At 39.9% G+C, this 15,106-nt stretch overlaps 1 protein-coding gene across 1 annotated transcript in view; it reads right to left on the bottom strand.

Annotated features, from left to right (window-relative positions):
• Positions 1-15,106, bottom strand: part of RASA1 (RAS p21 protein activator 1) — a 3,076,403-nt gene that overhangs the window by 871,926 nt on the left and 2,189,371 nt on the right. Inside the window, exon 18 of the mRNA XM_044064149.1 lies at positions 12,872-13,014. Within this exon, the coding sequence (XP_043920084.1) occupies positions 12,872-13,014 (143 nt within the window). The remainder of the gene's footprint in view (positions 1-12,871; positions 13,015-15,106) is intronic.

Below are 15,106 nucleotides of genomic sequence, written 5' to 3'. Positions count from 1 at the left end.
CCCTGGAGTCTCTATCAGAGGGGGTATGATTTTTGGCAGTAGTAGCTTTAATGCCTTTGGGTCCCTGTGAAATGGTCTCAGGATCCGCAGTAGGATTTTTAAAAAGGAACTTGTGAGAATCAGGGACCCTGTAATACCTGTCAGGTTTTCTAGGAGCAGGAGGTAAAGAGTCAGGGGCCAAGCTAGATTCCGGAAAGGCATCATCAACAATGTCTAGTACAGGAGGCATGGCTAGAGGCCTTTGCTGGGGCAGGAGTAAGAAATCCCTAAGCCTCTTTTCAGAATCAGAGAAATCCTGACTTTCCCAACGAAAATGCTCCCTGAGAGTATGCAAGGTTTCACCAAAGGAGAAATCATCTGGGGGGGGGGAAGCAGAGGGAATACAGTCCTCAGCATCAGAATCCTCATAGGTAGATAAGGGCAAATCCTGGTCATCAGAGGAAACAGAAAATTCAGAATCCTGGTCAGAAGTATCATATGCAAACTCAGTCCTGGGTCTCTTAGAGGGAGAAGGCTGGCTTCCCCTATTTAAAATAATAAGGTCTTCAGCCATTCTTATCATTTGCTTTTTAGGCATAGAGGCCTGACCATGAGGTCTGGACGTCAGTTTTCTAGGCATGGTTCGAGTTTTAGGCCTTGAAGAAGAAGATGGCATTGGTTTAATACGCAAGTCCATAGACCTGAATACACCCTCAGAAGCAGGCTCATGCAAAGCGGCTCCGGACCCATCCAAGGTAGAGACATCCACAGGTTCCACAGTTGAAGCATCTCGCGGCATACCGGACTCCGAATGGGTCTCAGTAGAGGCCTGTGAATATGAAGTAGCAGGTATCAGGGGCTGCGAAAGCACCTCACTGAGTACCAGCGAACTGGTGACTGGCTTAGGAGAAGCGTCATCGGCAGCTTTAGACCTAGGCGGCCTGTCTCTGTCTTTATCTTTGCGTTTTTTCAGAATATCGATAGCCAGATGGCTTACCGAAGACATATATGGACAATTGAACCGAGCGCCAAAATATTTAGAAGCAAAAATATACCGACAACGGATAGTTCGTGGTTTAAATAAGGCACAAATCCGACAGCGAGGTATGTTGTGGTCAGAGCCTAGGCAAAGAATACAGTACGAGTGAAAATCTTTGAGGTATTTGCTTTCCACAAGTAATGCAATTATTAACTTTTACTGACATCAGTTTAGAGCAAGAAAAAGTTTCCCCAAAGGGGTACTTAGCTTTTAATTTAAGACTTTGGTTCTGAAAATCAAAAACAAAAATTTCAGGAATTGGCTGACCGGCATTTGCGAACTGCTTATGCTTCTGGCACTGCATAGCAAGAAATACTGACATAATGGCGTCGGCTGCATGTTTTATACCCCTGACGACCTGACGTCATGGAAGAAGGGACAGCAATTGACGCAGGATCCGAGACTTTGTTAATCAGACTGACTGAGGGCTACTGCAAGCAGATAACCCAAATGTGATGACTGCAACAGTGAAACACAAAGAACATCTGGCTACAGTGTGGTGCAGTGCGACTGGCTGAGGAAAACAAAAAAAAGAGAGAAGCTGGCTAGGAGATAATGTTCTCTGAAAACATTCAGGGGCTTTCTCAAGGTAGTTAATGGTCTCCGAAAACATTCAGCGGGTTTTCCCACCTGAGAGAGCTACAAAAGACAAAACCAATCATCACTTAGTAAAATCACAGGCCATACCATGCATCTTAGCACACATGACCATTCTTTTAGGTTAACTCAAGTCTGAGTGTGTGGCTGTCAGTTTGGGACTTCTGTTCCTGTTAGGAAGGTAAAACTTTAATATTTGAAGGTGTACATAGTTTTGTGTGTTAGTACAAAGGTGACAGGTTTTAGGGGTAATGGGGTTATATTTCTTTTTTGTTTGAGTGCTTTCAATAAAACAAAAAGTTTTGTAAGATGTGACATAGGCTCAAATGTATATGACAAGAAACAACTGTATAAAAGTTCAACCTGCCAAAAAGCGTATGCATGTAACACAAAAGCTGCAACTAGACATTTAACAAAACAGGTGTTATACATAAATGGTGTGAATAACAGCTTTTTAATACAATGATGCTTTCTTTAATGTCTTTAAATGTAAATGGTCTTCCAGATAAATACATCCAAGAAAGAGTAGTGAACTATATTAAAAAAATGTAGAGTGCAAATAGCTATATCACAAGAGAGACACTTAGAACTGAACATGTGAATTTGATAAAGAAAGGTCTTCAGGATGGTTACTCAGTGGCATACCTGGGACACTCAAGAGTGATAGAAGAAGATAAAGTAATAATGGCAGATTTGTAGTGCTAAGGGGCTACTGGCAAGTGAGAAGGATTACACTGGCATGTATTTACATTCCATTTGAAACTGCTAGAATGCACCTTAAGAAATTTCTGGGAAAATAATCAACTTTCAGCTAGGAATATTACTTAAAATTTGATTTGCAGCAGTGAAGATATGTCTGGGGGTCCAAAAGGGAAAATGTAACAAAGGAGGGTAGATTTTTGCAGAAATTTATGAAAATATTTGGCATGGAAAATGTGAATTCAGTAACATGAGTTCGAAGTGAATTTACATATTATTTCCCAAGATATAAAAACTGGGATAGGCGAGAGAGAATTTACATATCACAGGAACTTGTGCATTTAATTGAAGGTCTTGATACCCACCCGATAACTATTTAAAGTCATGTGCTAATAACAGCTAAAATAAAAACACAGAGTAATGAAATAAAAATAAGACACTGGCGCTTTCCTACCTATCTACTGAAAAGAGAAGAAATTAAGGAATGGGTAGTAGAGATTACTAAAGAGCAGTTTGCCAAGATATAAATTTCTTCTGAAAATATAGCTAGGGAGTGGGATAAAATTAAGCTGGAGTTTAAAATAGGGTGGAAATAAATGAAAGGGAGCTATGGTTAAGAAGTAACAATAATTATTTAGACGGACTGACAAATGATGAAGTATTGCAGAATAGGGGGTATGTCATATAAGAAGAGGATCAACTGCAGAATGCTAAGCAGAAAATAAGGGATTACCTTGATAATATGCATGAGTTTAGAAAGGTTGCTGTTAAACAACTGTTTTATGATAACACTACAGCACAAACTTCTAGCACAACGACTCAGGCAACAGAAAGTAGAAAGGGTTGTCACCATACTTGAAGGTAACAAGAGATCCTGTAAATTAGAAATGTTTCATAAATTCTGGTAGTCTCTATAAAGCAGAGAAATATGAAAATCAAGAAAATATACAAATAGAAATGTTTATGGAAGAATTAAATATGCCAAGGTTAGGGGTACATGAGGCACAATTACTAACAGGATAGGAGGAGATGTGATAAAAATTATGTATAACCAATTTACTGGAAAGTCCCCACGAATAGATGGTATTCCTGTGGAAGTTTGAAAGCTAGGAGGGAAAAACTGATAAAGATCTGTTTTGTTTAACAGTATTTTAAGAGAAGGAGATTTACCAACATCCTGGAGGAAAGCAGTGGCTGCTGTAATACCTAAAGCGGGCAAAGATCCATCAGATCCAGCTTCATACAGGCCCATTTCAATACTAAGCCATGATAAGAAAGTGTTCATATCTACAATGGCTAAAAGAATGGTAAAGGTAATGCCAAAATTGATAGATATGGATCAATGTGGTTTTGTGGAGGGAAGGTAAACAGTTGACAGCATTACCAGAACACTGACGATCCAGTGGGAAGCAGAACATAAAAATACCATTGTTGTTAGTGGGTCTTGATGCAGAGAAAGCATTCGACAGAGTAAGCTGGGATTTTATGAGCAGGGCAATGGCCACATTTGCATTTCCTGAAAAAATATAAGGTTGATTAGTAGAATATATGAGGGATCGGATGTGAAAATAAAGTGGGTGGGGTCTTCTCTGATAATTTCTGTTTGAGGAAAGGAATCAGGCAGGGGTGTCCTCTTTTCCCTTTATCATTTGCTTTATATTTAGAACCACTGGCAAAGAAAATAAGGGACTCAGAAATTTGAGGATATAACTGGTATGGTAGTCAAGAAAAGCTGCCTTTATTTGCAGATTATATTACTTTGTACCTGACAAAATCAGAAAGACATTACAGTGCTGTGGAACATTTTGAGGCAGTTTCAGATCTTTTCAGGATACAAAATAAATGAAGCTAAAACAAAGGCAATAGCGATAAATTATGCACCCAAACATGAACTTGTTCAGGCATACCCATATTTATGGGGACAAGATAAAATGAAATATTTAGGAGTATGGATTAAAAATGATTCTAGTGTAGCAGCTAAGGATATGTGGGAACAGACTAAACAAAAGAGAATACAGAAACTGAGGAAATGGAAGCTTTGTTATATGGATGTGGATAGTAAGATACAAGCAGTTAAAATGTTTTAGTCCCTTTAGTTTTATACACAGGTTAGGCATATTTTTATTAACCAGAAGAGAAGTTGTGGGTAGCAATTAATATAGAGCTGAAGGAGTTTAGACGGGAAGATGGCAAGAGTCAAGTGGGATAAACCGATTCTTCCAGATGAACAGGGCAGACTGGGATTACCCAATTTGAAGGGGGAATTTCAGAGCTACACAGTTTAGACTACTACACATAGCACAACCAGAAAACTATAATTCAAAGCAGGAAACGATGATGATGATGAAACATGGGGGAAGCTCAAGAAACAAGTAGAGACTGGGATTTTGGATGTAAGCCTTTAAGGCGGATAACAATAATCATAGATTCATAGATTAGTACCAAGCTAACTGCCCCTGCGAGCCATTTTAAGCCTAGCCAATTATCACTTGTGAGACTCAAACCCTGCACCTTGTGTTTGTAAGGCAAACACCTTAACCATTAGGCCACCCTCGGAATATTATATCCATAAAGTAGCGGAAAGTGTTCTAAGAACTAAACCAACATGGGAATGGAAAAAGGAGGAGATTCTGCAGATAAGGAAGACTGCAATTAAGGATAAAGGCAGTAGGCAAGAGGGGGCTGGAATTTATTGCAGAAAACTGGCAAAGGAACCAAGGTACTGGGAGTAAATAACTAGAGAAGGAAAAATGAAAGAATGTGAAGACGCCAAGAATTTATTTGGACTGTAGGTTACAGATTGCCTTCCCTATCAGTGATTGATATCAGAATAGAGGCAAAGAGAAAGAAATGGGGGGGGGGTCCTAAACGAAAGACCAGAACTGGTAGAGATTTTCAAAGAATCTAGAACAGAAGTTGCCGTTAAAAAAAGGAATAATTAGCAGAGCATATAAAATATTGCATGAAACTATAAAAATCAGAGGAAGTTAGAAAGGATTGGGAAGAGACTGGATAAGTAAGTCACAAAGAAACAATGGGAAGATATATGCATGTCCCCCAAACATGCAATAAAATCTAGAAGATTTAGGATTTTTGCCTGGAAATGTTTACATACACATTTTTATACCCAAAGTAGTGTTATAGAACAAGATCAGTCTTATTAAAATGTATATTAATTTCCATTTTCATAAATGACTCTATAATATGATTGTTAAAAGCAAATATAATTTGTATGCAGAACTGTGGGAAAGTACAGTTTCATAATCTGACGTTACTACGGTGTTTCAACTGCATTCTTTTAATGTTTAACAGGGGAAAAGTAAGCGTTGAAGGAACAGAGGCATGCTGCTAGTGTAAAAGGAATTTGTTAGCCTGATTCCTCCAGGTTGGAAGCGAGTTGTTGCTAGGATAAGTTTGCTGATAAGTAAAATGTACAAGGTCAGAAAACAAGATCCTTGGAGCAGGTGGGTCATGTAAAAGAAGGTGTTCATGTGAAGTCCAAGACGGGAATTACGAGGAATAAGAATGTTTCTAAAGTTATTGATTTGTTAAAATTACTGTAACGTCAGAATCTTGCATGGTTGAATTAATAAGCAAATGTATAAAAGATTCAGTTTCCTTTGTTCACCGAGACTGGTTTACAAATTTCTATTAAAGCAGTCTTCCAGCGCTGTTAAATAAAATTTCTGTTTGCACATCCTATAGTGTTATTCCTGACTGAGGGAAAAGAAGGTAAATTCTTAATGTTACTTATTTATTTTCTTTAACAGTAGACTCCGGAGAATTTTTCTCAGGCAGACAATAAATGCTGGAGGTGTCAAGGAGACGAAAGAGGTAACTGGGAACATATTTTCTGGGAGTGCGGTGAGTTGACAGATTTCAAGGATTCTCTGCGGGATGCACTGTCTGTCATGCTGGGTGGGCAGACTGGCCTGAGGGACATGATTATTCTGAACTATGACACAGAATCGGAATTCCCTAGACATGTTAAGGCCTTGCTGTCTCTAATTATGGTGTCGAAAAAGCAATTAATAGAAAATGGAAATCAAAATCTAAACCAGCTATACTGGAAGTAGTGAATATTGCAACACAGATAAAACAACTGGAACTGAAATCTTTAGAAAAGGGTAGGAGCAAACTACACACAGGAAAAAATGGGAACTGTAGGAACAATACATATAAGGAAGGAATGAGGTCTAAAAGGTGGCAGGACTTAAATGAGCGATGGAATGTTTGAGTAAGAAAGACTGAGTAGATTATAAGTGATATATGTTTGAAACTGGGAGTGTGTCAGTACAGTTTGTGATGTAAAATGCTTGCAACTAGGATTGTGTCAGAGTGGTTTGTTTTCATGTATATAAATATATGACTGCCTATGTACAAAGTGATGATTTAATAAAGATGTTTCTTGCTTAAAAAGGCAGGAATTGAATAATTTATGTAATACTGCTTAAGTTATATGATATATAGCAATATATGCAAAATATAATGTTTATGTTAATATAGTTTGGTTACTTTTATACGAATGTAAATTTGCCTATGTCACAAGTGATAATTCAATAAAAGTGTTTGAAAAAAAAAAAAGGGGGGCACAGGCACTACTGCAGGTGTGAATCTGAGATTATCATCCATTGATCCAAACTGCATTTGAAGTGGTCCAGGGAAGGGCTCTGTTTAACATGAACAGGAAGCCTGTTCCAGCCTGTTCCAAAAAAGGGGTAATCTCTGAGACACATATCTGTTTCTCGAGCATGTTTTGTTTGAGCCGCTGATCAAGATTAGATCCCTAGATCAGGTGTCTCTTGAGCTGTTTGTCTTGCAGACATGTAGCACGCTCCATCAGGGCTGGAACTGTAAGTGCCTTGTAAGACAGGCATAACAGTTGCTAGGAGACACAGTAAAGGGATAGGGCTTTTAGTCTACTGGCACAGGACATGTTGCTAACAAACACCCTGTATTTTCTTTGCGAGGAACCTCTGAAGTTGCTCCAGCTGCTGTAAGTACCTAGTCAAGTACATGCCAAAAGGCGCACTGTACTTGATTATTGGTCTAATGAGGGCCAAGGACAGTGGGACTACAACTTCTTTGGATCTGGATGCCATACCTTTACTTATAAGCTGTGCCACATAGAAGGTTTTCCTCACCATTGTGGACACATGGTGGTCAGGACTGTGGAAAAATGCAGCTCAAAAGTTTTCAATGCTGAGCCGCATGTGTCAAAACTGTCTGTGAAACATTAGAAGCGGAAGGGCTTGAGGAGGAATCTTCCATTCTTCAGTTCCTCTTCTCCCTATCCTTTTTGTTAGACTCCTTACTATACCCTTTGCTCTGAGAGGAAGGCAGAAACCCTTACAAAACTGGTTTAATCTTTCATTTCTGAAAGGATAGAGGCCTGAAGGTCTTTGATATTTCACAAGAAGCACTAAGTTTTTCCTACCTCAGGCATACTATGCATATCCTGAAGTGAAATTAAATGGTTGCAAAAAATGCATTTTTTGAAACATGAAGATCTGTCCATTGTGAGCAAAATCATGCAAAAAAGGACTGCAGCAACTGCTACAATAACCAGTACCACAACAATACTAGTGTCAAACAGATAAGTTAATAACTACTATCAATAAGAACTACAAAACAATAGCATTGCTAAATATGAACAACAGAAATGTGAACTTTTGACCTTTCTTAAAATGGGAAAGCAAGAGCTGATAAAGTGGGCTAAGCCCGCGTACCTAGTCAGGCGGGAGAGAGAGAAGGAAGATAAGTATTTTTTAAAAATGTTTTCATCTATTTATTTTTTTAGACAATGTAAGGAAAAGAATAAGAAAAGAAAGCTGACAAAAAGGCTGTGAAAAATGCATAATATGAAGTTTTACTTCTCTGAACTTTGGAGGCAGTGTCTAGTTGAAATCTGGGAGCTTCGAAGAGCACAGGTGAATTATGTGAGAACGGAGAGAGTACAAGCTCTGGACAAGTTGAAGATGTCATTCAGATCCACCAGATGAAGATGTAACCCATTAGCCAAAATGGATGCATGGGAAAACCTGATATACTTTTTCTATGACTTCACAAAAAAAAAATATTAATGGAATGTTCTGATAGCGTCAAGCACCCCTCAGATTTCTTCCTAACATTCTGTAGCTATAATGGAAATACAGCAGGACAACAAGTCTAAGACAAAAATCAACTGCACTGACATGCAGCTGGACTGTTTAGTCCACAAACTAGAGTCATCTTATGAGAGACTATAAGCTGTCTTGAAACTAGGTCTTTCCAGGCCACCTCAGAGCTTCCAAGATAAATTTGGGTCTTTCCACTTGGAGCTTTGCGAAAAGCGGAGGCATAACGTAGAACAAATGTAAGGCAAAGGAAAGCATTTCTTGTAATCTATTAAGAATGTTATCACCACTAGCAACTTCACTCTGCCCAGTTTACTGGCGTAAAGACTGAGGAGGACAGAGTTCTCTCTGGACATGAATGGATCAACTAGTGAGGTGTCTCACTCTCTAGAAGACCATCTGGATGCTACTCTAATGTTACAGTGCTCAAACAGAACTTGTGCTGTGGCTTATCTTGAGGCATCTGCTGTGACTTTTTTGGTTCCCTGCTCAGCTGACTCTGAGTTACTTTGGATGCATTCCTGGTTTCCAAACTGCCTGACAACAGGGAAGAGGAAGGCAGAATGCTGCATCACACTGGCATTGTCCCTCCCCTGCCAGTCGAGGCCATAAATGGAAGAGGATTTTTGGAGAGAAGCTACCAGCCTGCAGTCTCATATACGGTGATAACAGGTCCTTTGTAAGCACTATCCCTTTCCCAGCATGCTGACATCTCGAGAGGAAGCTGCGTGAACCACAAGGTGCGAGGCATGATGACATGCCCATCCTGGACCCTATGGTATCCAAACCTCCTTGAACCATCAAATATTCCAGCCAAGAAATCTTCTTTGAGTCCTAGCCACCACCAAGACTCACAAAGGTTATGCCCAAGCATGCTCTTTCCCAAAGGACGGGCACAAATAACCTCCATGTCAGGTTTGTCAAGCACCCAAGACCCTGCCTGTCAACTGTGCCATAGTTACCATTCATCCCTCAGAGCTGGCTTACCTGTTGTAACTTTAGAATCCTTTAGGATGTGGACTATTATAAATAAAATGGCTTAGTCTGTGTCCCACTGCCAAATCCATCCTACTTTAGGCCACAAGGAATAGAAGCATGGGTACTCCTACTTATTCAGATATCACCATCATGAGTTAGTTATCTGACATTACTAGGACAGCCTCTGGTCTCAAGTTCCCCCTACAGAGGTAAAAACAGAATTACCAGCTCTAGAAAATGCACAGTCCCCTGAAATTATTCTATGGCATTTGAGTAGGGGCTGCCCCAAAATAAGCCCCCAATCTATCAACATCCATCAGCAACTGGGTTAAAATCAGTCAAGTAGAATGACCTCTAGACTGATGTAACATGTCCTCTAGTCCTTGGAAGAGCAGAGAGGATGTGCAACCAGGATAAGATTTGAATGAGAATGATAGCTCCACAGGCAGTGATGGTACACTGTCCACTGGAGCCCCATGAAAACGGGGCAAGCCAAGGGAACACTAAACACTGTAACTGACTATAACTCCAGAAAATGCAGATGTACAGAAAACAGCATCACTGTGTCTTACTATACAGAAAATTTGAACATTCTAGGGGTGAGGGAGGTCAGAGACAAAGTCTACCTTTCTGGGGAAGAAACACTATGTATCTGGCAATTTTAAGGCTACCAGATTAGTTTCCTCAAGGACAATCACAAGACAAACACCAAGGGCATCCTCCTCCTTGTCACAAAGGAATATCTTGCTAGCAGAAGGATAAGAAAAAGAAGGTTAGACCGCTGTGGAACAGAAAGTCCAACATTTCACAAAATGAGTGGTCATCTGATGTGGACCTAGCTAAAACAATCTGAACAAAACTATCATACTTGTCTATATTAAAAGGGCCTTGAGAAACAGAAAACTCACAGATTGGGGTCTCTACCAGCTAGTGCTCAGGAAGGTGGTCCTGTTCTATTCTGAAGGTATAAGCACTACAATATAAGCATATACCCAGACGGCACTTGGGTGCAACAGACTTGTACCAGGCCCAACCTGTACATCAGGTTATATATTTAAAACTGAAAAATATTTATATTTAAAATATTCTGCAGAACGTATTTAGCCATTTCCCCCCAAGTGTGGTGGAGACTGTAAATGTTCAGTTCTGTAGTAGAAGTGGCTAGTCGGCATCAACCTGAGGAGTGGACTTGCTCAACCCTTATACAAGTGAGTCAGATACAATTTTAAAGAATCAAAGTGAATGTACCTTCCAAGCCTGAGTTGAATCTCATAAATAATTTCCTGAAAACGTACGAGACTGCTCTGTACAAGGCAGTACAATAGTCACATATGCCTGCATGGGATAAGGAGGGGGGCCTGCTTCCTGTCTTGCAACCATCAGCAAGTTTCTGGGGCATCTTTTTACTCGTACCTGATGCTGTCCAAGGGAAATAAATGGGATGCTGTACTTTTGCTAGAAGAGAGGTCAGCATGTGAGAGTTTGGAGGATGTTTCCCTGGTGGACTTAGAAAGGGATGCAGCCTTTAACCTTGACCTAGACTCATGTTCTCATTTCAGTCCTCTGGAATCTATTTCAAATCATGGGAATAACTTGGCCTTTATGCTTCTCCTGGCTGCACATGTGAAAGGCTGAACTGAAATAATGACGTACACCACACCCCTTGGCACCAATAAAATGCTTAGACAGAAGAGGCAGTCCTATGGTGGCCCTGGTCACTGATGTGATGGTGGAAGGCACAACTAGAATGTCTAACAATCAAATGATGCATTTCCAAAATGTACAAGCAGCTAGAAAGCCCTGGCAGTTCTGAGGCCAGTTGTTCCCCTGTATTCTTGGAGCAGGGATGCCCTGGTGCAGGCTAAAAGGGCAAGAAATATCCAAATGTGAAGATTACCTTTCAAAAAAGGCACATGAAAGAGGAGCAAAGCATCCAGCTACTGCAGACGGCCACTTGAAGAAAAAGAAAAAAATCATACCCTACTCATTATCTTCTGTAGACAATACTCCTGTTACATCTACAATGTTAATATCTTATTCCACTAGTGCTAGTGACACCTAAAAGTTCAAAGAATGACGACACACTAATCTACTTTATCCCAACCCTTTCCTAAAAATCATCACTTTCATTCTTCCCTTACATCTCACATCTTCTACTACACCACCACTTTTTCCTTTGTCCCAACCAATGTTAAGTAAGGGGAATATAGTTATAACTGCATTTCTTTAGTCCTGCCCTCAATGCTGGTTTTCCATTAATAGACAAAGTGTTAATATTTTTTTCAGTCCCATCTTTAGTGCACATTTCACAGTGCATACATGAAAATGGTGCACAAAAGAACTCTCCAGCCAAGTGCTCCCAATGAATTTTACACGTGCAACTGAAACTGCTGAGGGTAAGACAAAATGCAATACAGCCTGGAGTTCTGTAGAAGATACCCTACAGATAATAGTTGTGGTATATGGCAAATTTCTCAGAGACAGTCTGCAATGAGACATTGTTAAATCACTGTGCTAGGAAAAAGTGGTATTCCCCTCATCTGGGGCAAAAGTGCACCACTGTCTCAAATGTATAGCATAAATGAAGTTTTTTTTTCAAAACTGAAGATAAATGAAGGGTTGATAAGGCATTGATTGCTGTGCCATATATGAAGGAAACCTTATTGGCACTGAATCCACTTTAAAGACAGTGCAGGAGAATCTTACAGTACTAACGGTACTGAAGTCTGTGAACTTTAGAAAAGCTTGCATATTAACTGGTTATCTTAAACAAAAGCAGACCAATTACTTAGACAAAACATCAGTGACCTGACAGGCTTTTGAAAGTCCTGAGCTAACAAATTAGCTAACTTGCATCTGTGAAACAGAGGGTAATAAACCGATTTCTGTTTTAGCAAAAGGAAGAATCAGAAAACTGATGCCTGGAAGAAATAACACTGCTACATACGACTCTCAGAATGATCTTTCTTCAACTAATGCATAAAGACTTAAGAAATAAATGCAGATTAAACAGTGTGGTAAACTACAAGTTTTTTTTCTTTAAACTGTGGCAAACATCAGCTTTGACATTCGCAAATTATAAACTATTCTGACTCATACCACTCAACTGTCCAGACTTTCACACAATGCTCAGATTTTATATTTTTGGTGCGTTCCACACAAATTTTTTGGTTTTCAGGCAATTTGACGAGGATTGATGTAAGAAAAATGGGAAATATTTGAGTTCCAGACTACATACCCTTCTGAAAACTCATACTAATGTAATATAATGTTATTCCATCCGCCTTTGCCCCCCCCCCCGTTTTATTTATGGCTTTGTCCAGATGTCCTGCACTATGAGGTTGAGAAGTATGTTCTAATTGCAAACTAAACTTATGAAGTACAATTTCAGATACCCTTGATCAACAAGCAATTTTAATGCAATGTGCACAAAAGTGTCAAATGTAATTCAGTAATGTCCTACCTCACATGACAGTTTGCTATCCATGATCTTTAGAATAGTGTCCTTCAGTGCATGATGAACAAAAACAGTTGCTGTTGCTTTCATGTACTGCTCCATAAGTGTGCTTGCAAAAGTAGTTGCTCTGAAGAGAGTAGTAGCTTCATCTAAAGTTGGAAATATAGAAAAATGCTTTTTCTTTTACCAAAAAAAGAAGTTATGTTCTTACCATAACATTCCATGTGTGTTGTCCATCTTGACATTTATTCTCACTGGTAGGTCGAATCCAATGTGTCGGATCCATCTCGGCCTTTCCAATAGCTTGAAATCTTCAGCAATGCTCATGCACCTCCCTTCCCTACTCATAATGCAGTTCCCCAACTACCTCAGAACTTGTTTGCCCACCCAGAAGGTAAAATAATGCATGCACCTACTATGGTCTATTTCCTGGGCAATGTCAGTATCTCTGAGGCTATGGAGATCCCAGAAACCAATGTCCACTCAGTCTTCCAGGAGTTCTGGAAGGGGGGTTTTGGAGGGTGGGTTGTGAGAATAAAGGTCGAGATGGACAACACCCATGGAACATTATGGTAAGAGTATAACTTCTTTATGTGTTATTGTCAATCTCGTCTTTATTCTTACTGGTGGGACCACGTCCCAAGCAATGTAATTCCTGGGTGGCTCGTGGAAGAATATTCCTCAGAACCACATAAAACACTACTCCTGGAGGCCAAATCCACTTTGTAATGAGTAATAAAGGTATGTGGCTTAACCCATGTTGCTGCACCACAGATACTGTCCCATGAAAGTCTTGCATGAAAGGCTGCTGAAGTTGCAAATGGTCTAGTGAAGTGTGCTTTGACAGGAAAGGGAAGAGGTCTGCTTTTTGAGGGGTAGATGCAAGATATACACAGGGCGAGCCATCTAGACCATGTAACTTTCGAGACTGGTAACCCCTTTCTGGTCTCAGAGTAAGATACAAAAAGTTGATCCGATTTCCTAAATTGTGAAGTCCTGTGCCAGTAGAAACGCAACTGTCTAAGAACATCCAAGAGATGTAGAGAGTATTTGCCTTTATTTTGGTAATTAGAAGAAAAGAAAACAGGTAACTCAATAGTTTGGTTTAGATTGTTTTCCGACACGGTCTTGGGGAGAAAGGAAGGAATGGTATGTAACGACACTCTAGCCTTATGAAAAATTAAATATGGGTGTTTGGATGAAAGAGCTTGTAGTTCTGATACTTTTTAGCTGAAGTGTGATACCTACCAAGAAAGTGTTTTCCAAGATAAGAATTTTAAATTGCATGTTGTCACTGAAGATTCAAATAGAGAGCGAATGATACTTGTTAAAATAAAGTTAAGATCCCAGGGCGGAGGTGGGTTCTTATATGGAGGTCTAATCATTGCTGTTACCTTTAAAAAAGCTCTGCAGAGTCTGTCTGACACAAGAGGAGAAGAACCATTTTCTCCTACATGGTAATTTGAATTTGCAGCTAATTAAACTTTAATAGTACATGCAGCCGCACCTTCATGAAACAGTTTTGATAGGAATTCCAATATAGAATGAATGGGTGGAGAAAAGGTATCTACCTGGTTATCAGTTGCCCAGGCAACAAATCTATTCCATTTACTCTTGTATATGTTACGTGTGGACATTTTATGGGAAGATAGCAGAATATGCTTTACCACAGATGACAGATGGGGAAACCTGGCACTCAAGGGAACTGGAGCAGCCAATCTGTCAACTTGAGGTTGTGAATGCTGGGATGTGCCATTCCCGATGGATGCATCAGTAAATCTGGAACTGGGTCCAGAATCCATGGTTTGTCCCAGAGATGAGGCCGTAGAAAGGGAAAACAGATTTGATGAGGCCAATAGGGTGCAATGAGACTTTCTTTCTGTAGTAGTTTGGGAATCAGATAAATTAGAGGGAAAGCATACAGGAGTCCTGAAGGCCAATTGTGAACAAGTACATCCTTCAGTGGCTCCCTCTCTGGAGGGATTAGGGCAAAGTAGTTGCTGCAATTTGGCGTTAGCGAATGATGCAAAAAGGTCGCAGCAATGCTGGCCCCATGTCTGAAAAACGTTTTCCTCTACTACTTCATTCAGGGATCACTTGTGTGATCATAATATGGCCCTGTTCAGCTTGCCCACAATCACAGTGGATCTCCCCAGGATATGTGCTGCAATTAGAAAGTGATTGGAGAACACTGTCCATTGCCAAACCCTTAGAACTTCTCAGTAAAGGGTATTAAGAACT

Source organism: Protopterus annectens, chromosome 2.part2, assembly GCF_019279795.1.
Source record: "Protopterus annectens isolate FY-2018-M chromosome 2.part2, PAN1.0, whole genome shotgun sequence".
Taxonomy (NCBI): domain Eukaryota; kingdom Metazoa; phylum Chordata; order Ceratodontiformes; family Protopteridae; genus Protopterus; species Protopterus annectens.
This window is presented reverse-complemented; position numbering and strand designations above follow the sequence as displayed.